General features: G+C 43.5%; 1 protein-coding gene across 1 annotated transcript in view; it reads right to left on the bottom strand.

The window, feature by feature from the left end:
• The window catches only part of PHIP (PHIP subunit of CUL4-Ring ligase complex), a 286,169-nt gene that overhangs the window by 234,654 nt on the left and 24,164 nt on the right, over positions 1-27,351 (bottom strand). Inside the window, 4 exon segments of the mRNA XM_082249792.1 lie at positions 94-315; positions 4,255-4,415; positions 11,876-11,974; positions 12,086-12,236. Of these exon segments, the coding sequence (XP_082105918.1) occupies positions 94-315; positions 4,255-4,415; positions 11,876-11,974; positions 12,086-12,236 (633 nt within the window).

Here is a 27,351-nt window from a genome sequence, read left to right on the forward strand (position 1 = left end):
TAAAGCCATGGAAGCTGCTATCAAGGTAAATATGTATGCATCAGACAGATCAAACTGCCAGAACTCCTAGGTCTAGTGGAATGAATAAATTACCTGTAGAGAAGTTATGGAAGCACTGTGACCCTGCAAAATAGCCAGTGGGGCACATGTCCTGAGGCACCAGATTCTGATCATCTTGTCACAGCTTCCAGCAGCAATCATTGTATTTTCATAATTCACAGCCATATCGGAGATTTCAGCAGCATGTCCTCTTAATGTTGCCAGGAGCCGGCCATCATCTGTTGCCCATATTTTTACCAAGCAGTCATCAGAGCCCTGAGATTTAGGTTAAAAGCACACAATCCATATCACAAATTTCATAGAACAAAACTGTTGAGAAAGCATCTACTAGCATCCAAATTAATTTGTGTGTTACCAAGGTAGATAATCAACCAAATAATACTCTCTCAGATGTGCATTCATACCTTTAAGTATCCCATCAAAGTTCAACTCCAAGGGGCATACTGAACTTCAAAGAAGGCAGACTTTCAGATTTTCTAGTTGACGGACGTCCAATTGTTGGTAGAGACGACTGCGTTTCGCCCCTCCCTGTGGGCGTTTTCAAAGACATGTCTTGTCTTTGAAACCGCCCACAGGGAGGGGCGAAAGGTGTCAACGAAATTTCCGGCCTTCACATCAACGTACGACGTCACTTTGGTGTGGTGGAACGCAAGCAGAAGTACGCTGGAACGCATGCCGTTTACTTTTAGGAATACAGCATTACAGCACGGTATGATTGTTCCGCTTACGCCTGGGAGTATTTTTGACGTACTATTGATGAGTCCATGAAATACCTATACATTGTAAGTGCATATCTGGAAATCTTATTGCATAAATAAAATTTGTCAAAACGTACTATACCAGCTGGGATTTTTCTGTTTTATCTTCCCGTATTGAGGAGAGGGCACCTTAACGGGGCCATATCCTAATCCACTTGCCTAGCCTTTTAGACCCCTATGCCGAACGGTTTAGGGGTCCACGTCTTCTGGTAAGTGGACTCACTTGAGGGGAGAGTGCACATTAGAATCACGATTTACAAGAATCCACTTGGACGTTTTGTATTATTGGTCACGTGTGATCACAATTTTTTCACTGGACACTTGCTTATATCAAACATTGGATTATTGCTTAATCTATCACTGGGACTGGATATAACATTTATGTGAAATTAGACACACTTTTTTTTGTCACATTAGTTATCATTGTACACTGTTTCAGCGCTGTGTTTTTGGTTGCACATATTATTTTCACTTGGTAATGAGCAGCAGCGGCAGTATTGTATAATTTTTTGTTGCTTAGCGCAGCATGGACTTTAGTCATTTATCACATGCCTTTATGATCGCTTACTCCTGTATGACTTGTTCAAATTTAAAATTAAAGAACTGAAAAAAGAAAAGGTCAACTCCAGGCACAAGAAGAACACCCTTAGAGTGGGCCCCCTCTGCACTGCAAAGATAAATTGCTTGTTAAGTTAAGGGTATACAGGACAAAGAATACTTACCCGACTCCAGGCTCCGGTGCTCTCCAGCACTCTAGTCTGGGAGTGGTCCCTCTACGTCAACTGGTACAATGCAAGGATACAAAAGCTGTACTGTATGCGGTAGGTAGAGGAGAGCATGTGGCCACAAGCAACTTACAGGAGAGGCTGTGAGGTACCGTTTTTTGGAGTAACAAAAAGGTAACTAATACAATCTCCTCTGCAAAGCCCTGGACTTAGCAAACAGTTAACCCTTGTAGTGTGAGTGGGGTTCACAGTAAGAGCTCTTTCACACGGTCGCCTCCGTAGGCGGATCCGTGCTGCTCAGCGGGGATCGATCCGCGATCCCCGCTGAGCTGGCGGATGACAGCTCCATCTCCACTTGCAGTGCGGAGAGGGAGGTTTCACAGCTCCCGCTGCTCTCTATGGGGGATCAGATGAGAGCGGACTGTCTGTCCGCTCTCATCCGATTCGATTCCTGAACGGATGGAAAAATAGGGTTTCCATCTGTCCGGATTTCACGGACAGGATCGGATACGGATGGCAGCGGAGGTGTCTCCGCCGACATCCGCTGCCCCATAGAGCTGCATGGAGGATCCGATCAGATCCGCCTTAAAAACTGACAGGCGGATCTGATCGGATCACCCGTGTGAAAGAGCCCTAAGGGCATTTTGTTAGGCTTTGAGTGGGGCTTAACTTTTTTTTTTTTACTAATCACCATTTGAGTGAAAGTTCTTGTGACAATTCCTACTTCCATTATTTCAATTCAAAGATACTAGCTGGAATCTTACAGCCTATCAAAATTAAAACAGCAAGTTTTATTGTAGAATACAGTAATATGAACTGCACAAAAAAAATGACTGCCTATTTGAATCTTTAGATCAGACTAAAGAAACAAATGCAACGGGCAGTGTTTTTTTTTTTTTTTTTTTTTTTTTTACCAAGTGTTTTTGAAACTTTACGGAGTCCCTGTGTAAATTTTAAAACTGATCATCTTCTAGATTGTAAACTCTAACGAACAGGGCCTTCTAATTCCTCATGTATTGAATTGTATTGTAACTATTGTCTTCCCCCACATTGTAAAGCGCTGCGCAAACTGTTGGCACTATATAAATCCTGTACAATAATAATAATTTGTAATTATAAAGAAGCTCCAGGAGATTTTTCTACTCTTTTCATTCTAAAGGTAATGCTACCAATATTTCTTTTCCACCATTTTTTGCTGAAAATTTTACAAACTGTCCTCTGGAATGCTTCATTTCAACGAGGAAGAGGGATGATACGAGGAAAAGAATAATCAAGGTGGCAATCTAAACTTTTTCCCCAATCCTTTATAAATAGGTTTAGCCACCTGAAGAAAATGTGAAGCATGCCCAAGCAGCGGCACCGCAACAGGCATTTTACAGCCAATTCATATATAACCAATGTTTACATTTACCCCTAAAGGGTGTTCTCATAAATGCAAAAAGTTATTCTTTACCAATGACAATTGTGTGTAGGGACACTGCTATATCACCCAGAACAAAGGTTTAAGGACAACTTTTACAGGGTTTTTTATTACTTCTGATTCAAATTATAGGGTAACTCCACTTTCGTTGAAAACAAAAATATTAAAGACGTTGTTAAAAAAAGAAAAAAAAAAAAATTGATTTTTGTTAAGGACTTACCATAAAATCCTTTTCTCTGAAATGCGACAGACACAGTTCCACCTCTTCAGAGACCATTGGTTATGCTCCTCCAATGGTCTCTGAAGAGATGGAGCTGCGTCTGTCGATGAATGAGAAAACTGGATTTTTGCAAGAACTTACCATAAAATCCTTTTCTCTGAAGTTCGACAGACACCGCTCCCTCTCTTGAGAGACCAGTGGAGGAGCATAATCAAAGGTCTCTGAAGAGATGGAGTTGCGTCTGTCGATGACTAATAGGGAAAAGTATATATATATAATATACGATCACAATACAAGTCATATTGTAATTGAATGTTTTTAAAAATGACCTTTCGTTTTTCATCTGCAGCTCTGTAATTTTCTGTAAAATGCAATATATGGCAACCTGGAGGTGTTATGTACACAGATGGTCTAGAGAACTCCCCCAGAAATGTAATTTCCTGCTTGCGTGATTGGCTTACTGAGTTTCCCAAAAGTCTGCACCAAGACAAGAAAGATTTTGTGCATCCTCTTCAACAAAAATGTAATTTTTGGTTAGGTACTCCCAAAGGGAAATCAAAGCCAATTACAAAGTTATTCACGTTCAATTCATACATTGACACAGACCGACAACTATTTCTTCAGGATAACAAAAAGGTAATTCTAAAAGAACAAGAAAAAGTTTGGGTCTTTGTATGAGGCACTGCCTATTAACGACTAGATGCCTCCATCCCTATTATTCTCAATTCCCTTTATTCCCATATTAGGTATAGAGGCAGTTGGCCATTGTAATATCTCTACTATGTTGTGGAGTTGTCCACCCATCATGTGATTTTACCTATTATATATTATATTAAGGGCCAATTGTCCTATATATGTTTACCCCTCCCCCCCCCCCTTTTTTTCGATGATAACAAAAAGGTAGGAATCTGCAACAAAGTTTGGCAAAATCCCTACAATGTACATAGATCATCCAAGAGGGCAATGATTTTTTTTCTCAACAAAAGTGGAGTTACTCTATTCTTATTTCTAAAAAATAAAATAATCAAGATATTGCTGTACAGCATTACTGTAAGGCCAGCACAAACTTACTGTAAATATCCTTCGGCCAGTCCGATCAAAAGTCACACAGTAAACAGAGGAGAGATGTCCTAAAATCCTCTTGTGCATCTTCATATGCTGATAAACAGCAGTTGGCACTAGTGTCTCAAATTTGTACTTTCCATTTAGCTTTCTTGCAAAAAGTGTAGTTCCTTTAAAAGAAACAATGAATAATTAACATCTACCATACATTCATTGTCAACATACAAAATTTAATAGGGTTGATGGTAAGTTATCACGGGTAAAAAGAATCTACCAAAATACGTGCAAGTTAAAGGCCAAGTTCACCTTTTGGAATAAAGATACGCCTAATTCTTAGAGTTGGCTACCCTGGGTACTGCAACCCTGACATGACCTAGGGTAAACATTGCACTTCTTTTCACATTATTGAGATGAGGAATACTCATCTATTCCACTGATGAGCATTTTTCTTTGGACTGCTCCACTCTTTTCTTTTTTTCCAAATTCAGTTATTTTTCCCTTCTACTTCCAAGGCTTTTCATCATTTTATCATTCACCTTACTCTTCAGTCCCAACAGATCCGTAATACCTTGGACAGAACTCCCTATTAGGATATCTGGGTAGATTTAGAGGTATCCCACTGCACTTTTTAGAAAGGATTCCACACTTTATATGCCCACTTTTCTCATTCAATGTGATCTTTACCTACACCATGCCCTTATTACTAAACTTTACTAATCCCATTGCTATTCCCAGATGTGCATTTAGCTTGTTTACGGACTTAACTTTTTTTTGGTAAGGTCTATACATATATACACACACAAATATACATATATACACACACACACACACTAATAAATAAATATATATATGTGGACCCCCTGACGCTAGGAGAGCGAAATGCATTGTGGTCTCTGAAATAACCCGGAAGTAGAGGAAGAACCTACCTCCTAACCACAGGCACTGGTACACAGATCTGATCGCCTATTGGCACCGCTGCACGCTACAGGGAGCAACACAGAGGGATAAACAGCAGGAGTCTGCAGATCCTGTCCCCATCCAGCGACCTATAGCAACCAATGCCTATTGCCCTGTGCCAAGTGGGCACAACTAATAGTAAGCAGCCACTTTTTAACTAGATGTATATTTGTTAATAAAGTTGCAGCATTACACTATTTTTGGCTTTCCATTCGTCTCCCTGCACATGGGCTTTAAAAAACACCCGTGAGAGGTAATTATTTGGAGGAGTGAGGAGAAGGAGCTAATTATCTTTTTGGAGTCATTCAACTAATATCCAAGAGGAGAGGAGGTGTTCCTATGGTTTGATCCACCAAAGGATAAAGGGATCACAGGCTTGTGGGGTCTGTGTGACCCACCTGTATCCGGTAAGAGGCAAAGATTATCATCTTTATGCACTGGAGCACCTGATATTCAAGCAATATCATTCACTACCTTGCACAAACTTTTTGTTGGATCACTGCTTTAACCCTTTGAGCACCTTAGAAATGCACCTTATTTTGTATGTGTGGAACCAATTTCCAATTTAATTCATACATTTTGTATATGCGTTTTTTCACATACGTTTTTTAATTAGACGTTTATTAAGGTACACCTTAGAAACGCACCTTATTTTATATATGTGGAACCAATTTCCAATTTAATTCATACATTATTTTGTATGTGTTTTTATTCATACGTTTTTTAATTAGAAGTTTATTAAGTGATCACTAGCACTTTATTGGTTCTTTATTGCACCTTTCAGCACCTTATTGGGTTTGCACAATAAATTCTATGGCACTAGCACTTTACAAAAAGGTTTATGATGGTATATATGATTAGTGGTTATAAAATTTAACCTACTTATTTTTTACCATTTTTTAAGAATAAGTTACTATTTACCTTCATTTATTCCTGGTCACAGACGAACACCAGGCATTGCACCTTATATTCATTTTTCATTTTAGAACATTAATTAATTTGTCACAGATATTTGTATTTTACACATTTATATAATTTTCAGAAAATTGGTGCACCATTGATATCTATTTTATAATCAGGGATACCAGCGCCTTTTTACCATTTTTATCTAGCTTGTATTGCATCTTGCAATTAAAAGGGCAGCAGGTTCTACAATCCAAAAAAATCCCCTAAGAACAAGGCGCCTTCACATCATCCATCCATTCAGAAAAAGGTATGTATAGCGATTCCTTTTTACAGCAGTGTTCGTTTTGGAAGCAAATTTCAATTTAGTTTTAGTTATAGTCTTTTGACTAAAGTGCTATTTTGGTTTTAGTCCTCTTTTAGTAATCTGAATTAGTTTAGTCCTATTTTGATTGACTAAAATCTCAAATATTTTCGTCAACTACAAATCGAATGGTTTTAGGTAAATTGTAATGCATTATTTAAACATTTCTCTAGAATTTTCTAACAAGTTATATACTCCTGGAGTAAAAATCTAACAACATGTTATGATTTATGGTATTAAGGTTTGACCATGCACTACACAGACACAGATTTAGCCATTGTGATATAGAACATCTTTATAAAAAAAAAAACAAGTTTCACAAACAAAAATAATGCTTTTTGACACACAGAAGTGTAACTTTAAAATACAAAAAACCCAAAAACTGTAAACTCTAATGGCTGTACTGTGATTGCACATATTACCTGAATAGATTACCAACATTAAATATTAAGAAAAAAAAAATTTAAGAAAAGCCTTTTTCCTAATTTTTTCTCTTTCAGCAGCTTAGTAGATGCCCCCTACTTATGCTTATGTGGTAGTGCAATACATGTTTAAACTTTAATGTGTTATTTTTACAGGCTTTTAATGGAGTTTTGTTGCCGATTTAGAAATGGCTAGCAGAGTAGTGTTAATTTTGATGTCAATTTTTGATTTCGATTTCGTTTTGGTCAGTCTTGACTAAAATTTCTTTTTAGTTTTAGTCGTATTTTAGTAGACTAGATTAGTGTTAATTTAGTCGACGAAAATATTTTAGTCAACGATATTAACACTGATTTACAGTGCTAGATAGGTTAGTCTTCGGTTGTTGATGTCAGTATATTTCAAGATTGTAGTTTCAGAGTGAACTTCTACTTTAACTGTAAGGACAGCCAAAAGCAGTTCCACTAAGAGTGATAATCAGCCCTCAAAAAAAAAAAAAAAACACTACAGAACTGAGGACTGCCTGCAGCTCAAGCGCCACCTGCAGGCCCTTAAATCTGAAGCTGGCATGTGTAGTCATCTAAACCCTGGTAGTTAAGAAAATTTGTAAACTGAAGACCAAGCAGCAGCTATGCAAATCTAGCAAAGAGTAGCCTTCTGTCAAAAAGCTCAAGAGGCACTCAGATCTAGTAGAGTGTGTGCCTTGACAGGAAAAGTAGTCGCTGAAATGCAGAAAATTAAGGAAAATAGTCTTCTGATGAACTGAACAGAGAGATGGAAGAATGAGGTGCTGGTTGAGATGAGAGGCTGCCAGTTCAGACACACTCCTCCGAGAGGGTGATGGGTAAAAGAAACACTACCTATGGCTACGAGGGGAGAGGTTAAAAACCTTGATCGGTTCCAAAAGGGCAGTTTTTGAAGTGTTGCGATAACCTAATTCAGATCCAACAAAGTCAAAGAGGACTGAAAAGGAAGGGTCACACAGGAGACAACCTGAACAAAAAAAGTCTTAATTCAATTAGAAGGTAACCAACGGTTTCTTGAACAAGATCACAAGAGCAGAAACATGCCCTTTAGTAGTGCTGAAAGCTAAATGCTGATCCAACCTCTGCTGCAGGAAGAAAAGGATTTGTGGTATGGAAAACTTCCTTATTCCAAAATGCTTTGTCCCTCAAATCTTGAACTTCAACAGCTATACCATAAACAGTGTGGTAAATGGAGCCTGAAAATCTGGGCGGCCTGGAAAAGACCAGGAAGATTCCACCTAAGATATGTCTTAAATGGATGGTGTACAATATCTGCCTGGACCAGTTTTGGAGCCATGATGATTGCTGGAATGCCCTCCATCTTGAGCTTGTGGTGCAGATGAGGAAGGCGTTTCAGGGGATGTTGTGAATCAGGGTATACTGATCCCACAGAGCATCAATTGCATTCACTAGAAGATCGCTGTACCTGGAGAAAAGTTACCCAGTTTGTTGTTGAACCTGGAGGCCTAGATCCGGCATCCACTACCGATCACAAAGGTGACAGGACCTTACTAGGCATAAGGACTTCTCCACAAGGTCTAGGCACTGCTGGTTAGGGTAGGCTGCTTGCCAATTGTCAACATCGGAGATTCATCTGAGATTCAAAGAGAGACTAGGCTTAAACAAAGTTCTGTCCAGGACAGGATCTGCCTCTCGTTTTAGCCAGATGACCCTCTAACTGGGTGGTTTAGTGCTGGAGTGACAGCCAAATTTATTGAAGCTTGAAGATGTTGATCAGGAGAGGAGATTCCTATGACGTCCAAGTCCTCTGCTCCAAAAAAGTGCCTAGCACTCATTCCTAGCTCGACAGGCTAGTATCCATTAGAAGTATCTTCAGAAAGATGGGAAGCAAAAACTTCCCAACTCCAGAGCCAGATTCCTGATCCAAGCCAGGAAAACCTCTTACTCAGTGCTAGTAAAGTCGGTCTGTCCAGGGGCTGGAGCCACTTATCCCATGATGACAGAAACTGGGCAAATGGAACTACCTCTAAGGAGACTACCATAAGCCTCAGAACTTTCATGCAGAAGCAAAGGGTAGGGCGATCTAAAATAAAAAGTATGAGTCTAGGAACAGAGTTTGAAGTCTTTCCTGTGGAAGAAAAACTGTCATGCTCTTTTTCTAGGGCTAGAACCAAGTATTTCAAGTGTTAAATCGGTTCCTTTGCTGCTTTTTGAAGGTTTTGGCTTGGTGTTGACCAACGTGTGTTGCATGACTAAGAGCGATGACAGGACTGACTTCTTGTGGACAAGTTTGTCTGGAACAGAAAGGAGAAACTCAGAATTACTCGCAGTGGCTAATGGTTCAGAAGGAAGAATGGATATAGAATCTGCAGGAAAAGGCACCCTACACCTATTGAATGTAGTCAGTGCCCAGTCCCTTCTGCAGTAAAATAGCCAGCATAGCCAGGGAAAATTTGAAGGAGCTCAACGGAGCAAAAAATTAGGTAGCTCATGAGTCGCACCTTTACAGAGCCTCCTTACAGACTATTCATTGACAGGGCAAATACGGAGGCAATGCCAACAGTTATGGACATGGAAAGTGCTCTGCAGCTTACTTGTTAGGGTCTGGAAAGCACCTTTTGCAAAACTCTGGTCAAAGGTCACTTCCAGGCTAGCCCTGCAAGGTCTGTTACAGCATGGCCTGAGTATAGCACTCCAAAGTTAGGCTGAAGAAAGGTTGATCCAAGTAACGGCTTTTGCAGAGACCAGCTCCAGCAGTAATGTCAAAAGAAACCTGACTGAAGGAAAAAAAAATTTAAAAAAATAAACGCCAGCATACAGAAAATTCCCAGCAGAGCTGAGAAAAAACTTCAAACCTCAAAAAATGTCAAATTGTTTAATTTATATATAAAAAAAAAAAAAAAAAGTTGAACCTAATAAGTTCTCAGAAACGGTTAAAGAAACATTCATCGCATTAGTAGCACTAATAACCCTACCTTGACAGTACTTTAAAGCATAAAAAAGGACACAGAATGCTGATCATAGCCAGCAGAAAGATACAATTTTACTAAGGTTTATATTACCCCACAAAAAAGGTTGAAGGCATAATACAACATTCTGAGTTATAAAAACAAGAAATGCTGTAGGTAGCTCACACACTCCTGTGAGTAACTGGGCCTCTCTACTGAAAAACGTGCACAATGCAGTTTTAGGAGTTGACTGTTATGTCAGGTATGTGTGTAAGACAGGTAGAAAACACATATTTTACAAGACTACTTCAAAATCATGAAGTAGTAGAAGGACTAGTAACTGGATGCTAAATAGCTAGCTGGCCATACAATATAAAATCTTAAGTACAACCTCTGTAAAAATCACTTTCAGATTTACCAAAACTATATAATGAGGTCAAACCTAAAATTTACATTAAATTTGTATCAAACCAGATAAGCTCTTGCACTATACAAGTAATGGTAGAGCTCAAAGAAACTGTAAAATCAGATTGCATAGTAGTGTATGACTAGCTTATTACATCCAGGACTAAAAGAGGGTACTGAACAGAAACACTAAACATTAACATTACTGAGGCACTTTGTTAGCTATGCACTGCAGCTCTTAGAACTGCAGTTTGTAAGCCCAGGCACGGAGGTCACCATTCGGCTGCTTATCCCAGAAGCCTCCTTTGTTGGTTTACATACTGGAATGTCTGAGTAATGCAACACAGTAGATTGATGTGTAGTGAATTGAACATGTGTGTGCACAGGCTAAAATTGAATGTATCAACGTTAAAAACTTTGAAAAGTCATAAAAGCAGGTACCTCAAGTTGACACTATTGCCTTTGTAATGAGAAAAGATCCCCACCTGTTACTTGTTTATTAATATCCGGCCTAAGTTCAGCTCTCTGATGCCAAGCGCTACACACCATTCCCCAAAACCAACCTGAGAGCCTTATGGCGCTTTTCCACTGCATGGAACCGAACGGTTCGGCTCGCTTTTGTGCTTTTCCACTGCTGGTACTGCATGGTATGGTGTAGGAACGGTTCGGTACGATGGCGCTTTTCCACTGCATTGAACCGAACGGTATGGCTCTCAAAAACAGTACCTACTAGATTGTGGTTCCAAGAGGTACCATACCCGGTACCATATCCCACAATCCTTTGCATGCAGTCACTACTAGCCACTGATGGGTCAGAGAATCCCACCCACCCCATTGTTATCCCACCCACTTAACTTTAGTACTACTTTAGTGGAAAAGCAAACCATACCGTACCGAACTGTTCCAACACCGTACCATGCGGTACCAGCAGTGGAAAAGCAAACCGGGCCAAGCAAGCCCGAGTAGAGCCGAGCCGGTACTTGCAGTGGAAAAGTGCCATTAGTGGGGACAATAAAGGAGAACTTGTTGATTTTCTAACTTTGAACGAGGTGCATTACAGACTGTCCTCGTCAGGAGATTCACCCTCACTTCTTAGCCTAGTGAATACTGTCAGTATGACGAAAAAAAAATGTAAAGCTGAACTTCCAGGCGGATTTAAAATACACAAATTATTGCATCACTGTATTTGATTGGTAAACGTATTTTAAAACGCAAGCCGTGTAGGTGCTGGAACTAGACATCTCAGCCTCTTTCAACCCCTAGCACAGCAAAAGTTCAGAAAGGTGAAGAATTTTCACATGGAGCCAATCAGTTCTAATGTGCTAACAAAAAATATGCTGATAGGACAAGAAAGCAGAAGGACAGACAGATGAGCTTATTGTGATGCCTCGCCTTCCACTGTCCAGTCACAGGCTGAGGGAGGGACAAGACCTGTAAATGTTAATGAAAGCAGCCCTCTTCTACCAGACAGGGTTCATTTTACAAGGGTTCTGATGCCGATTCCAGGAGGAATAATAGGAAGCTGTAAAGCTGACCCAGGAAATAGACTGATCAACTGGCTTGTATGGCTGACATAATAAAACATTATTAAAGTAGTGGAAAGTGGTCAGACTTCTCGCTCTCCCAAAGAAATCAGATACACTCACCTATACTTGGTGGGTTTCCATAACTGACAGGCAGCTCTGGGGGTCTTCCACAGTGTAAAGCAGCAAGGCCTGAGCCTTTCCATAAAACATGTTTGCAGCCTATAAAAAAAAATAAAAAAAAAAAATACATATACTTATATCCACACATACATGTCAAAAAACTATCAAGCACCATGTTCTTGAAAATCAAATAAGAGAAGTCACCCATACTTTTGTTTGTGCGCAGCAAAGACTGGCGCCCAGCTCCTAGTAGTGTTAGCACGCCAGGTACACTTTGAGGAATTTCTTTCTCGAGGAGTGGTCCTACCCTCTGGCATATTTGCAATAAATGGTCTGGTGCTAAATGTCGGTAATATTTTACCTAAAGAAAAAAACAAACATTTATATTTCAACCTATAAATTCCCATCAACACCCTCTTGCTTATGCCAAAATATTATTGTCCACATTTGGAATTTTTCACATCCTTGCTTTAAGGGAATATACGTTGGTGTGGACATACATTTTACAGTCCAAGTTGTAAGACTTACTTCAAGGTAACCATAGGACACAGCTTAATAAACATTTCACATAATCGCCAGTTATTAATTAAGAGCAGGCAGAACATCAAACAGGTTTCCAGATTAATGCACTATAAAAGTTGTGTGATGAAGCATCGTGAATAACTGGTTAGCACACTAGCCTTGCAGCTCTGGATTTGCATAGAGTTTATTCTCATGTTTCTCTTCCATCTCTGCCTTTCTACTACAAAAAATAAAAATCTGGTATGTCTACTGACATACTGATAAAGTATTTTGAGTAGGGTATAATTGAGTCTGTACAGCATCATCTCTCAACTTTTTTGCGGCAGAGGAGCCCTTTTTTTAATTTTTATTGAATTTTCGGTCAAATTTATACAAAAACATATAAAGATTTTAATAATAAGAAAAAATTTCAAATGTCTTTACAAAACAACCCAACCCATCCTCGCTCCCCCCTACCCTCTTATCCTCCTCCTATAGTCTCCTTTTCAAGGAGCCCTTGAAAAAATTTCCCAGTGTCTGGGAACCGCTTGCTAAGATTAGCACTTAAGGGGTAATAAGGAACATGCCACTTACATTGGTGGTCAGTAAAGGGAATGAACCATTTACAGCAGGGACTAATAATGCCACCCTTATAGTCAGCTGAAAAAGATCATTGGCGTCATGCTACTGGCTCTGCCAAGTGCCAATGGACCGGGACCTATGAAGGCACCATCAGATAGCAAAACATGACTTAATATTGACTTAACATGACTTAATACTTGGTGGAGAAATCCTTTGGGGGAAAAAAAAATTCTGACTATGACCCTAAAAACAGCATCCCTACAGTCAAGCACAGAGGTGGAAACATGATGCTTTGGAGCTGTTTCTGTTAAAAGGTACAGGCCAACTTTGCGGCATTGAGGAGCCAAAGGACGGGCCTATATATTGTAAAATCTTGGATGAGAACCTTCTTACCATAGCCAGAACACTTAAGATGGGTCGTGGATGGGTCTTCCAGCAGGCAATGACCCAAAACAAACCGCCAAGGCAACAAAGGAGTGGCTCAAGAAGCACATTAAGGACAGTGTGTCCTAGTCAGTCTCCAGACCTTAATCTTATAGAAAAGATAGGGAAGGAGCTGAAACTTAGAGTTGTGAAGAGACAGCCAAGAAACCTTAAGGATTTAGAGAAGATCTGTAACGAGAGCGGACCAAAACCCCTCCAGAGATGTGTGAAAACCTGGTCACCAACTACAAGAAGCGTCTTAACTCTGTGCTTGTCAACATGGGTTTCTCCACCAAGTACGAAGTCATGTTTTACCTATTTAGTCACTGAACTGCAACCTAATTTATAGCATTTGTTTTAGGTGGGTTTTTGGGGGGGATTTTTGGTTGATATTCTGTCTCTATCATTTAAAATACACCTATAATAAAAATTATAGATCCTTCATTTTTTTGTAAGTGGGCAAACTTACAAAATCTGCAGGGGATCAAATAATTATTTTTCCACTATAGTATGCTGCTATATAGATTACAATTCAAGTTAAAGAGTTTAAAAACACTAAACCTCTCTCACGAATGGCCATCATACACTTTTGGAAGGGTAACACACTCTGTTTCCTTTCTAATATTTTTGCAGATAGGCGGAAATTAACATAAAATACCTATATCAACATTCTACAGATAACATTACTGCTGGCATACTTTGCTAGAACAGGTGATAGCTGAAGCAAAAATCTGAATTTTCTCATGAGTCCACTTTTTTTTTTTTTTTTTAACTGAAAAGCACCACTTAATCAAATACATGCATCTCAAGCACATACATTATACAAACGCATTTGTATATGTGAATAAAACCTTAACCGTTAGAGATTAGCGAAAGATTCTAAATCTAAAATTCGGTCCGGCTCACACATACACATTATTTTATACATATACATACATAACATATATAAATACACACACACACACACACACTGTATCTCACAAAAGTGAGTACACCCCTCACATTTTTGTAATAATTTTATTATATCTTTTCATGTGAGAACACTGAAGAAATGACACTTTGCTACAATGTAAAGTAGTAGTGAGTGTACAGCTTGTATAACAGTGTAAGTTTGCTGTCCCCTTAAAATAACTCAACAAAGCCATTAATGTCTAAACTGCTGGCAACAAAAGTGAGTACACCCCCTAAGTGAAAATGTCCAAATTGGGCCCAAAAGTGTCAATATTTTGTGTGGCCACCATTCTTTTCCAGCACTGCCTTAACCCTCTTGTGCATGGAGTTCACCAGAGCTTCACAGGTTGCCACTGGAGTCCTCTTCCATTTCTCCATGATGACATCACGGAGCTGGTGGCTGTTTGAGACCTTGCGCTCCTCCACCTTCCAATTGAGGATGCTCCACAGATGCTCAATAGGGTTTAGGTCCGGAGACACTCTTGGACAGTCAATCTCCTTTACTCTCAGCTTCTTTAGCAAGGTGGTGGTCATCATGGAGGTGTGTTTGGGGTCGTTATGTTAGAATACTGCCCTGCGGCCCAGTCTTCAAAGGGAGGGGATCATGCTCTGCTTCAGTATTTCACAGAACATGTTGGTATTCATGGTTCCCTCCAATGAACTGTAGCTCCCCAGTGCCAGCAGCACTCATGCAGCCCCAGACCATGACATTCCCACCACTATGTTTGGCTGTAGGCAAGGCACACTTGTACTCCTCCCCTGTTAGCTGCCACACACGCTGGACACCATCTGAACCAAATAGGTTTATCTTGGTCTCATCAGACCACAGGACATGGTTCCAGTAGTCCATGTCCTTGGTCTGCTTGTCTTCAGCAACTGTTTGCAGGCTTTCTTGTGCATCATCTTTAGAAAAAGCTTTCTTCTGGGACGACAGCCATGCAGACCAATCTGATGCAGTGTGCGGCGTATGGTCTAAGCACTGACAGGCTGACCCCCCACCCCTTCAACCTCTGCAGCAATGCTGGCAGCACTCATACATCTATTTCTCAAAAACAACCTCTGGATATGACACTGAGCATGTGCACTCAACTTCTTTGGGTGACCATGGCGAGGTGTGTTCTGAGTGGAAACTGTCCTGCTAAACCGCTGTATGGTCTTGTCCACTGTACTGCAGCTCAGTTTAATGGTCTTGGCAATCTTGTCATAGCCTAGGCCATCTTTATGTAGCGCAACAATTCTTTTTTTCAGATCCTCAGAGTTCTTTGCCATGAGGTGCCACATTGAACTTCCAGTGACCAGTATGAGAGAGTGAGAGCGATAACACCAAATTTACTACACCTGCTCCCCATTCACACCTGAGACCTTGTAACACTGAGTCGCATGACACTGAGGAGGGAAAATGGCTTATTGGGCCCAATTTGGAAATTTGCACTTAGGGGTGTACTCCCTTTTGTTGCAAGCAGTTTAGACATTAATGGCTGTGTGTTGAGTTATTTTGAGGGGGGCAGCAAACTTACAATGTTATACAAGCTGTACACTCACTACTTCATATTGTAGCAAAGTGTAATTTCTTCAGTGTTGTCACATGAAAAGATATAATAAAATATTTACAAAAAATGTGAGGGGTTTACTCACTTTTGTGATATATATACATTTAATACCCTTGATCAAGTCACGTTATTGGAGTGACGCAACGTGCCGGGAGGAACCGGGTGACGTCACTTCTGGTCTACGACCGTGACCGGAAGTTCGTTATAGAATACGCCCCTGAGTGCGGGGGCCTAGCGGTCCACTCTCCTGCGCATCTCTGCATAGTGTACTGTAAGTGATCTATTGTTTTATAATAAATGTTTAAACTACTACACTAAATGTTTAAACTACTACACTAAATAAATTTTAACAATTACCTGTTCCTTATGTGAACTATATTGAATCGTTTAACCATTCACCTCATTACAAATGGATTCTCACATGATTGTTTAACCACTTGCCGACCGCCGCACGACTATCTACGTCGGCGGTCAGCCCCTCACAGGCAAACTGACGTAGGTCTACGTCGCTTGCTTGTGAGGGTCTAGGGAGTGAGCGCGCGCTCCCGCGTGGTCACGGACCCCCCCCGCGCGTGTGACCGGCGGACCCGATGTCCGCCGCTCACTCTGCGATCGGCGGGGGAGAGGGAGAAAGTCAGGCGGCTTGTGTAAACAAGCTGCCTGTCATTCTCCCCTGTGTATGAGAGATGATCATACGGTTCTACTATGTATCTACTAACCGTTGATCACCGTTCATACAGCTGAAGCCACAGCCAATCACAGTAGAAAGCACGCCCCTAGGGACACACACAGCCCCTCCCTCTCAAATAAAGTTAACCCCTTCACTACCAGTGTATTTTTACAGTAACAGTGCATATATATAGCACTGATTACTATAGAAATGTCACTGGTAACCCCAAAAGTGTCAAAAATGTCAGTCAAGGGTCCGATCTGTCCGCCGCAATGTCGCAGTACCGCAAAAAAAAAAAACGCAGAACGCCGCCATTACGCGTTAAAAAAAAAAAAACAACAAAAATCTTTCCCTTTGTTAGTAAACTCAAACTCAAACTCAATAACTTTTGCGCAAACCAATCAAAATACGCTTTTTGCGATTGTTTTTACCAAACATAGGTAGCATAAAACAAATTGGCCGAAAATGTTAAAAAATTTTGATTTTTACATTTTTTTGGGGGGGAATTTCATATAAAAAAATGTGAAAAATATTGCTATTTTTGCAAAATTTACGCTCTTTTTTTGTTTATAGCGCATGATCAAAAAATCGCACAGGTGATCAAATACCACCAAAAGAAAGCTCTGTTTGTGGGAAAAAAAGGACGCCAAATTAGTTTAGGTACATCGTCGCACGACCGCACAATTGTCCGTTAAAGTCACGCAGTGCCGAATCGCAAAATACCCCCTGGTAGTTTAGCAGCCAAATCCTCCGGGGCTTAAGTGGTTAAATAAGCACTTTTCTATTCACCTTTTTTGGAATTTTTGGAGCACTAGTCGCTTTATTCCATCTGTGTAATTTATGGATTTTATGATTTTTTTTGTCCACTTACTTGCATTGATTTTATGCACCATTATCCTATCACTTTGAATTCACTGTTATCTGTGTGATTTTAACGCAGATTTTACATGTATATTGTTATATATTTTTACGTTATATAATTGCAAGTGGTGACACTGCAAAAATTGGCTGCCATTAAGCTGCTATTAAGTTTTATTGCACCGTTTTTTTTATACCATTTATCCACTTCTCCTAGTGGTTAGCGCATTGGTTTATTACTCCCATTCGTGAATCAGACGATACTGACCCCAAGGGGCCACTAGTGCCTCTGTGGCATCCACCAGAGGATCCCGTGACCGAGCCACAAACCTCTTCACCTTTCTGTTGAGCCGAGACGCCAACAGATCCACCTCGGGGATGCCCCACCGGAGACACAACTGATGATACACCCCCAAATGAAGGGACCACTGCCCTTGGTCGACTGAGGTAATCCGCCTGCCAGTTTTCCACCCCGGGAATGTGTACGGCAGAGAGGGCTGGGACAAATTGTTCTGCCAACCATAGAATACCTCCAGAGCCACCTCCAGGACACTTCTTGTGCCCCCCTGGTGATTGACATAAGACACAGCCATGGCATTGTCCGATTAAATGCGCACTGGACATCCCTGAAGACGATCCGTTCAATGGTCCAGACACAGTCTGATCACTCGGAGTTCCAACACATTGATCAGTAGTCTGGACTCTTCCAGTGTCCAGATACCATGAGCAAAATTTTTGCAGAGGACACCTCTCCAGCCGGACAGGCTGGCATCCGTGGTGACCACTGTCCAATACAAGGGGAGGAAGCTGAAGCATGGAGAACGAATCCACCATATCAGGGACTCCTTTGTTCCCCAGCTCAGCCAGATCGGATTGTCCAGAGACTGCGGAGTCTTGTCCCATTTGGCCAGAATATCCCTTTGTAGGGACCTCGTATGAAACTGTGCAAATGGAACCACCTCAAAGGTAGACACCATCAGGACAAGCACCAGCACGCAAGTCCGGAGGAATGATCAGCTGCTGGACAGCAGGATACAAATTGCAGCCTGCAATTTCTGTCCAGAGGAAGGAGCACTCTGGCAAAGGCCGAGTCCAGAGTCAGACCCAGATAGTCTAGCTTTGTGGATGGAACCAGAGCAGACATCTGAAAACTCACTCAGAGTTCGTATGGTGATTTCCAGGTTTTCCACCAGAGCAGTAGGAGACTCCGCTCACAGAAGGAGGTCGTCCAAGTAGCCCAGTACCGCGATCCCCCATTGGCGAAACAATGCTAGCACCAGGGCTAACACTTTTGTGAAGACCCGAGGAGCAGAGGCGTGACAAAAGGGTAACACCACAAACGGATAATGCTCCTCTCCCACAGCAAAGTGGGGGAAGCGCTGGTGACCAGCACATATTGGAATGGGAAGGTAAGCATCCTTGATGTTGATAGAGGCAAGAAAATCCCCCAGACGCAGGGATGCCATCACCGTGCGAATGGACTCCATTCTCAACTTCTGCACCCGCACAAAGCAGTTCAGCGCCTTGAGGTCCAGGATCCTGCCTTCCTCCCAATAAGCCTTGTACTGCCCCAAACAGACCCTGTAAACGGTCCAGGGACAGGCGCAAGTTGGAAGGAAAGAACCTTGCTGGGGGACATGAGTGAAACGCGATCTTGTAGCCGGAATAAATGACTTTGTGGATCCACGTCTTTTACCAGGGAAGTTCACGGGTCCGGAAACCAATGAAGACATCCCCCCACCCCTGATACAGGTGAGAGTGCACCTTCTTGCTTTAGAGCCCTGTCTGCGGGTCTGGAGAAGCCCGCTCTTGGCTTGCCAGACCAGGTTTGTTTGGATCCTCCAGAGGAGGCCCTGAAAGGCTTCGAGCCCTTGTGAGTCGACCCTGAGGGAGGAAAAAAACGTATGAGCCGAGAAGGAGGGCCTACGTCCAAGACGAGGTTCCTTGCCCTTAGTAGCCTGTGGAAGATAAGTACTCTTTCCCCTGTGAGACCTTTAATGATCCAGGTTAGCACCAAACAGGCAATCCCCTTGAAAGGGGAGATCAGTAAAGGCCTTTTTAGAAGTCTGGTCCACAGACCAGCATTTGAGCCAAAAGACACGCCGAAGGACCACTGCCGAAACAGAGCCGAGCCACTAGGGGAGCCGCATCCAAAGAGGTTACGCAGCTAACCTGCAGCCCCTGGACCAGCTGGTCCGTGAACTCAGCAAAGGCAGATGGGAGCTGTTCTACTGCCAGGTCATGGCGTAAAAGCTTAGCCCACTCGGTCAGAGTTTGCAACACAGGGCAATGGTGAATGCCGGCCTCAGTACCGAACCAACCAGAGTGTACATATTGCGGGCCACAGCCTTCGCCTTCCTGTCAGCCGGATCCTTAAAGCCCAGGCACTCTTCAACCGGAATCATGGCTGCCTTGTTCAATCTGGAAACCAGAGGGTCCACCACCGGTGGAACAGTCCACTTCCAAATAAGGGACTCCTCATTGGGGTAACGCCTAGCAAAATTGATAAGGAACTCCAAGGGGACGCTTTGGTCGTCCCCACTCCTTAGTGACGATTCTGTCAAAATAGGCAGAGAAAGGAAACGCCTTTGCTGCTCTGGATGACTTGTGAGTGCCAATGAGAACCTACGCCTCCGTAACAGTTGCATCCTCAAGGTTTCACGCACAGATACTAGTAGTGCTTCAACCAGTGTCTTTTCGTGTGTGATTGCAGATGTGGAGGAATCGTCCTCATTATCTGAGGATTCCAGACGCATGGTCGCAGACCCAGCAGGGTGACCCACGTTCACAGCAGCCCAATCAGATTCAGAATCTGATGAGACACGAGGCTGGGGAAGACGGGGGGCGCTTTTTGCTAGCCCGTCACCCAAAAGCCACCTCCACCCGGGACACAAAGGACTCCAGGACTGCCGTCAATGCATCGATGGATGGTTGGGACTCGGAGGGCCCTGCAGTCTCAGAGGGGGATCAGGTGGGGAGATGTTCTCCAAAGACTCCATGAGTCACCAGGGAGACCCCACAAAAAAGTGTAAGACTGCAAGGGACAACACCCACTGCGCTGGCAATACCACCCAGTCGCCAGGCACAAAGCGATCGTCAGCAGAGAGGGAGAGAACCCCACCAGACTCACCAACCAGCAGAAACAGGCACCCGCAGCCACCAGGATAATCTGCACTGCATACACGGCGATCAGGAAGTAAAAAGATCCAGGAGTGAGCACCAGGGGATGAGGAGGGGCTCTCGCCGCCTAAATTGCCGCCCACAGGGCACTACTGTTGGGGCCGCTGCTATTTTCAATGGCAAAGCAGCGCAAAATGGCCACGGACTACACAAACATGACCGCAATGCATAGAAACACACAGGCTACAACAAAATGGTAGCCCTGCGCTGCACCACAAGGCTTCCAGGGACCTAGGAGGGATCCCTAGACCTCAAGGACAGACCCTGACAGGAAGTGATCTTTGGGATGCTGGCGGCACACCCCCCTAACCCCCATCCCCAGTATAGCACCCTGCCCCCCATCCCAGGAGGTGGACAAGACCACCCAAATAGCCCCAGCATCAGTGGAGCAGGGGGTAGGATGGGGGACAGATGAAAAGGGGTGCCTAAAGGGAAGGAGGGGAACCTGGGGGTCAGACCATCCCAAGGAGGGGCCCACATCCACCCCAAAACTGTCCAGGGGGAGGGGGGGGACAGCTAGTCACCATACAGGGAACCAAGTGGGCTTGGCTCCAGACAGAACCCCTCGCCATCTAAACTGGGGGCTGTTGGCCAGGAGGAACGCTACATCAGGGCCTATGTCTCGGTTGACCTAGCACGGATCCGAGGTCTACGCGCACTAACTAGACTAGGGTGACAACTGGATCTAGATTATACAGCCTGTCACCCAGTCTGGCAGTTGATTGTAGAGCTCACAGGACAAAACCAGAAGAAAAAAATATTATCTAAAAAGAAAAAAATCTGCCAGGCCCAGAGATCCCAGCAAGGAACTAGGTCCTTACTCCTGACTAGGCAGAGGGGAAAAAAAAAAAACTGAGTACTAGCAGAGAGGGAGTATACCCCCTTCGCCTGCCTATAGGCATAGCCAGATTATTTTTCTGCCTAGTGTCCTACTCCTGTAAGGGGCAGTATAACCCAATGGTTATGAAGATCAGGAGGTGTGTCCGTCAATGAAGGAAAGAGAAACACTAATTTATGGGGTTGAAAAAGGTGCCTCCTCACCACCTGTCAGATACTCTCTGAAGAGAAATCCAAACTTGGATCACTCTACAGAGAGCAAAGCAAGTGAGAATTTAAACTGCAATAAATTTACAAAAGAAATTGACAATAGACTGTTTTTCCTTTTCCCATTAAGATGAAGTCCGTAGTAATACTCCACTGTAACGTAAAACATAATAGCATGAAGCTACATACACTGCCATAAAAGATCACCAAAAAACTACCTCTGAGATGGTATGCCATTTCCCATTCACTGATCACACATCTGCAAGAGGCATTTTATATATTTACACACCAAGTAGCAGGTGTTTCTTCTCTTAGGTCCTAAGGGGCTTGTTTGTGGTGAAGCAGCTTTGGAAAAAAAAAAAAACCTTCCACAACCTATCCTGGGAATAGCAACATATTTATGTAACACAAAAAGTGTACCATGTGCACTTAGCACAATATAAACAGAAGGGAGAGTCTAGAAGAACCAGGGCATATTAATGGTCTCTTTTCTCGGACAAGTGACTATGGAATACGCTGAAATTTTAATGGATGATTTACCATCTCCAATTGATTATGCATAAATACTGTCCTATAGAAAATGCTTGCTGACATTTATTTTTAACATTCCTAAGGTTTACTGGAACTCCTATAGACTAAAGCCACATGACTAAAACAAGTGCAAGTGTATTTCAACCTTAAATCACTTAAATCACAGTATAACAGGAATTATCAGAACACAAAATCTTCTCCGTAGCAGAAGAGGCACACTGGAAATCATCTTAAACTGACAATGCATTAGTCAATTTTTCCTGCTAAACCAGACGAATTTCCATTCATGTATGTCCAGCTTTAGTCTTAGGAATAATGTTGCCCAGTATTTTCTTTTGTTCAAACACTGTTCTGTATTAGGCCTCATGGACACTGGCACCGGTGCCTACATCCTTCAAAACTAAGAGACTAAAAGTTGCAAAGGCTGTACCGTGCACCAAGTTGTTCTAACGTTTAGGCTAGGGATGCACCGAAATGAAAATTCTGGGCCGAAACCGAAAATGCAGGATGCCCTTGGCCGAAAACCGAAAATGACTTTTTCCCCCAAATTTTTTTAAAATAGATAGATGAGGGGCATACACCAAAAACAGGTAGCGACGTACACCTGTCGCTGCCACCCTGTCACAGTATATGTACTGTGATGGGTTGGCAAGAGGTTAATTACCAATGGTATTTGTATTATGCAGCATGAGGGGGTTAATGTATTGCCGCTGTTGGTCACTGATGAATTAGTGACTGACCAGTGGCAGTTAATTAACCCCTTTGTGCTGCATTAGTGCAACCAGTGTCAGTGTTAATTAACACTGGTTGCACTGATACTGGTTGCACTAATGCAGCACAAAGGGGTTAATTAACTGCCAGTGGTCAGTCACTAATTCATCAGTGACCAGCAGTGGCAATATATTAACCCCCTCATGCTACATAATACAAATACCATTGGTAAGCTGCCTCAGCTCTTCCCCCCCCCCCCCCACTGCCTCAGCGTCCCCCTCGGCAGTACACCCTCCCCCCCTCTGCCTCAGCGTCCCTCCCCATCCCAACGATTCAATCTCCTTACTGTCACTCGGCTGAGTGCTCCTCAAAAGAAGCGCCTCCCGGTGATGTCACTACTACGATCTGTGTATGAATGAAGTGACACCGGGCGGGAGGGCGGGCGAGCGGCCGCTAATAGATATAACTATGTGAGCCTTCACTTCACTGTCAGCGGGACTGTGTGTGAATGAACTGACCTGACACCGGGCGAGGGGGAGCGGCCTCTAATAACTATAACTATGTGAGCCTTCACTTCCCTGTCAGCGGAGATACATGCCTGACAGTGAAGTGAAGGCTCACATAGTTATAGCTATTAGCGGCCGCTCGCCCGCCCGGTATGACACTTCATTCATACACACAGCGTAGTAGTAGTAGGGACGTCATTGAGAGGCGAGCTGCCGGCCAGAGGCGGGACTTTTAAAATCTGCGCAGCCCTCCTTCCTCATGGCAGCCATTAATTTCGACATTGTTAACCCATTATCTGCCGAAATGGGATAGGCTCATTTTCGGCCGATAATTTTGGTGGCCGAAATTTCGGTGCATCCCTAGTTTAGGCCAATATGCACCTAGGAACGAATGCCCAAAACACAGACTTCTTGCATTACAGGCACTCGTCTCTGGGAACCAACTCCTGTAAACATTAGTATCACTCTGTTCTGTGCAGCAACTTTGAGGCCTCTCAAACATTTTTGTCCAAAGAATTTTCGTACGATTTTTGTATAGTGTGTACACAACTTTAGACAGCCGATTCCGAATTTTCGTACGAAAATTCTCGAAGGGACAAACTCCAAAATGTTTCTTGTACGAGAAAAAATTAACGATTTTCGTTTAATATGTACCGTTTCCATACAATGTTTGTACAAGAAAAATCAGAAAAGAGACTGCGCATGATCAGAAACAAAAAAAAGTCTGTCCTACGAGAATTTTTGTACGAATTTTCGTTCATCGGTTCCGATTTGCTGTGAAACAAGGAAAACCTGATTGTTCGCCCGATTTTCTTACAGTGTGTACTCCACTTTAGGCCAGCCAACTACAGGTTGCAGGAAAGAAATTGGCTCAATTCCCCTATCAACACAGACCAGGTTGATGAGGGAATCCCTCCTGCCGGGCCATTATCTTCTCCTGGCGGGGGGGCCATCTCTGCCGGGAGAGGACAGTGACTATAGTAAACGGCTATAGCAGCTTCTAGCAATAATCTCAAAAAAACCCGACAGGGTGGTTGTACCCAAGTTGATCGATCAACTTGGTACATTTAGCCTGCCCATTAACAGTTATAATCTTGGCCGGTTCCTGCTGAACCAGCCGAGATTCAAACCATGTATGGCCAGCCTTACAGGCTAAAGCAGGGCCTGACAGTGTGCTTGTGCCTTTTACTCACATGAAAACAATAGAATTTCATGCATAGGAGCTACAATGCTAATGTGCATAGGCCTTACATTCCAGGCAACAAGTAAAAGTAATTTAGATACTTAATGCCAACCACAACTATTGCAGCTGGGCTAAATATTAAAAGCTCAAATTTTCTCACACTACAAGTGTCAGGGTATCTAATACATCTTTATTGGAAAGCACCATTAAAGGTTAAAGTTCACCTTTTTACAAAAAATAGTCAACGCACTTTTTTTGCAGGTAAAAAAAAAAAAAAAAAACACATTTTTTGTTGTAGGAGCCTGTAAAGCAGGGGTGGGGAACCTACGTCCCGGGGGCCGTATGCGGCCCTCAAAGTCATTTGGTCCGCCCCCGTGCAGCTGAGTCTGTGTCTCCCAGCTGATCTGTCAGAACGGAGCCAATGCTTCCTGCATAGTTCCGGCTCCGTTCTGACAGTCTGAGTGAGTCACAGGTGGAGTGATATCAAATGCACTCCGCCTGTGACCAATACAGGAAACATCGCCTCTTCCTCAAGAGCGGCACCGCTGCTAGCCAGCATTTCCCGCCAGCAGCACACACAGCAGTACCAGCCAGAGCCAGCAGTACAAACCAGAGCCAGCAGTGCCAGCCACAAGTACTCACAGCAGTACCAGCCAGAGCCAGCAGTACTCACAGCAGTATGAGCCAGAGCCAGCAGTACCCACAGCAGTACCAGCAGTACCCACAGCAGTACCGGCCAGAACCAGCAGTACCCACAGCAGTACCAGTCGGCAGTACCTACAGCACAGTACCAGCCAACAGTACCCACAGCAATACCAGCCATAGCCAGCAGTACCAGCCAGCAGTACCCACAGCACAGTACCAGCCAGAGCCAGAAGTACCCAAGGCAGTACCTACAGCACAGTACCAGCCTGAATCAGCAATACCCACAGCAGTACCAGCCAGCACTACCCACAGCACAGTACAAGCCAGCAGTACCAGCCTGAGCCAGCAGTACCCACAGAACAGTACAAGCCAGCAGAACCAGCCAGCTATACCCGCCAGCAGTTCTTTTTAAAACTTACCACCACAAAGTCGACTGCGCTCCAGACTGACCGACGCAAACCTGGAAAACCAGTTGCGAGTAGCAACATCATCAATACCAGCTAACATAACACAACTCACACCAGAGAAGCAGTTGCAGAAATCACATTAGGGGTGAGTTAATTCAATTTTTTGACCAAATACAACAGGCACATTTTTAAGTTGATGATTTTGTACGGCCCCCGAATGATTTTATAAATACCCAAATGGCCCTTGGCAGAAAAAAGGTTCCCCACCCCTGCTGTAAAGCTTTGCACAAGTGATGAGCATATCACTAATGCCATGCAGGACTCCTGCAGACCCGTCAGTGAATCTGCTTGCTCATACATCGTACAGGCAAGCCAATACAGTGACAGGAGGAATCCATGACAGGAGGAATCCATGAACTAGGGCTGGGTGATTTTGCCTAAAAAAAAAAAAAAAACCTTCGATTTTTAAAGAAAAATTTGAGTTTCGATTCGATTTTTTTTCCAATGCACTTAAAAAATGACTGTAGAGTCCGGAGGGAGGACTGAGGAGAAGGAGAAGCGCTGTATATGTGTGTCTGACTCTGACGGACCACCGCCGCGCCTGGATGTGACGTCAGCTGCGGGCGGTGCATCTGTACAGGGGCTGCGCTGTGATAGGTACAGAGAACAGAACTCCCCAGTAATCGGCCACCTTTTTTAGTTTGAAACGATTTTTTTTTTTTCAAACTCGAGTTTTTTGTACAATTGTTTTTTTCGCCTTTTTCCGCCTTGTGCAGCCAGCCCCCGCGTAACTACACACACCCTGGGGCTCCAGCCAGCTCCTAGTCCGCCGCACAGGAACCGAACTCCCAGTAACGGACCACCGCCGCGCCTGGATGTGACGTCAGCTGCGGGCGGTGCATCTGTGACCCTATCGACTTAACTGGATTGGGAGAACCATTTGTGGTTTCAGTCCCATCGTGTGCAGCAAGGAATTGTAAGGAGCAGCAAGTGTGGGCAGGAATTTGGCCTAGCACCTACCATGCGAAGCCTAAGACCGTGAACCTGGAGCAAGGCAGTCATGGAGGAGGTGTGTCTGATGAGGAGAAGTTAAGAATTGGCAGTTACATGTGCAGGGCTGTGGAAGCTGCACAGTTGAACCAGGCTAGAGGAGGGAAGGGTGTTGGCGCTGTTGTGGTTGATCGAGAAAGTGGCAAAGTTTTGGCAGTGGGGTCTGATCAAACTGGAGAAAAGGGAGAACCACTGCCTAATGCTTGTATGGTGGCAATAGACATGGTGGCACGCCAACAAGGAGGAGGTGCATATGAATGCCTCGTTGGACTGGAAATTGAGCAACAACCCAAAAAGCACAGTGTAACCAAAAAGGATGGGGAACAAATAGGGGATGAGGGGGAGAGCCGGAAGCGCACACAAGAGAACAGTGGACAGTGTACTGGAGAGCTGCCATACCTATGTACTGGGTATGAGGGGTTGCAGCGCGCTGTGATAGGTACAGCCCCTGGCCTGTACAGACGCACCGCCCGCTTCCTCTCCCGGCAGCTGACGTCACATCCAGGCCGGGGAGACTTTACCTATCACAGCGCGCCGCAGCCCCGGCCTGTACAGACGCACCGCCCGCCCCGCAGCTGACGTCACATTCAGGCGCGGCGGTGGTCCGTTACTGGGGAGTTTGGTGGCTGCACAAGGCAGAAAAAAGTATTGTAGAAAAAACTCGAGTTTAAAAAAAAAAATTGT

This window comes from Pelophylax lessonae, assembly GCF_965119305.1.
Source record: "Pelophylax lessonae genome assembly, chromosome: 3".
Lineage (NCBI taxonomy): Eukaryota > Metazoa > Chordata > Amphibia > Anura > Ranidae > Pelophylax > Pelophylax lessonae.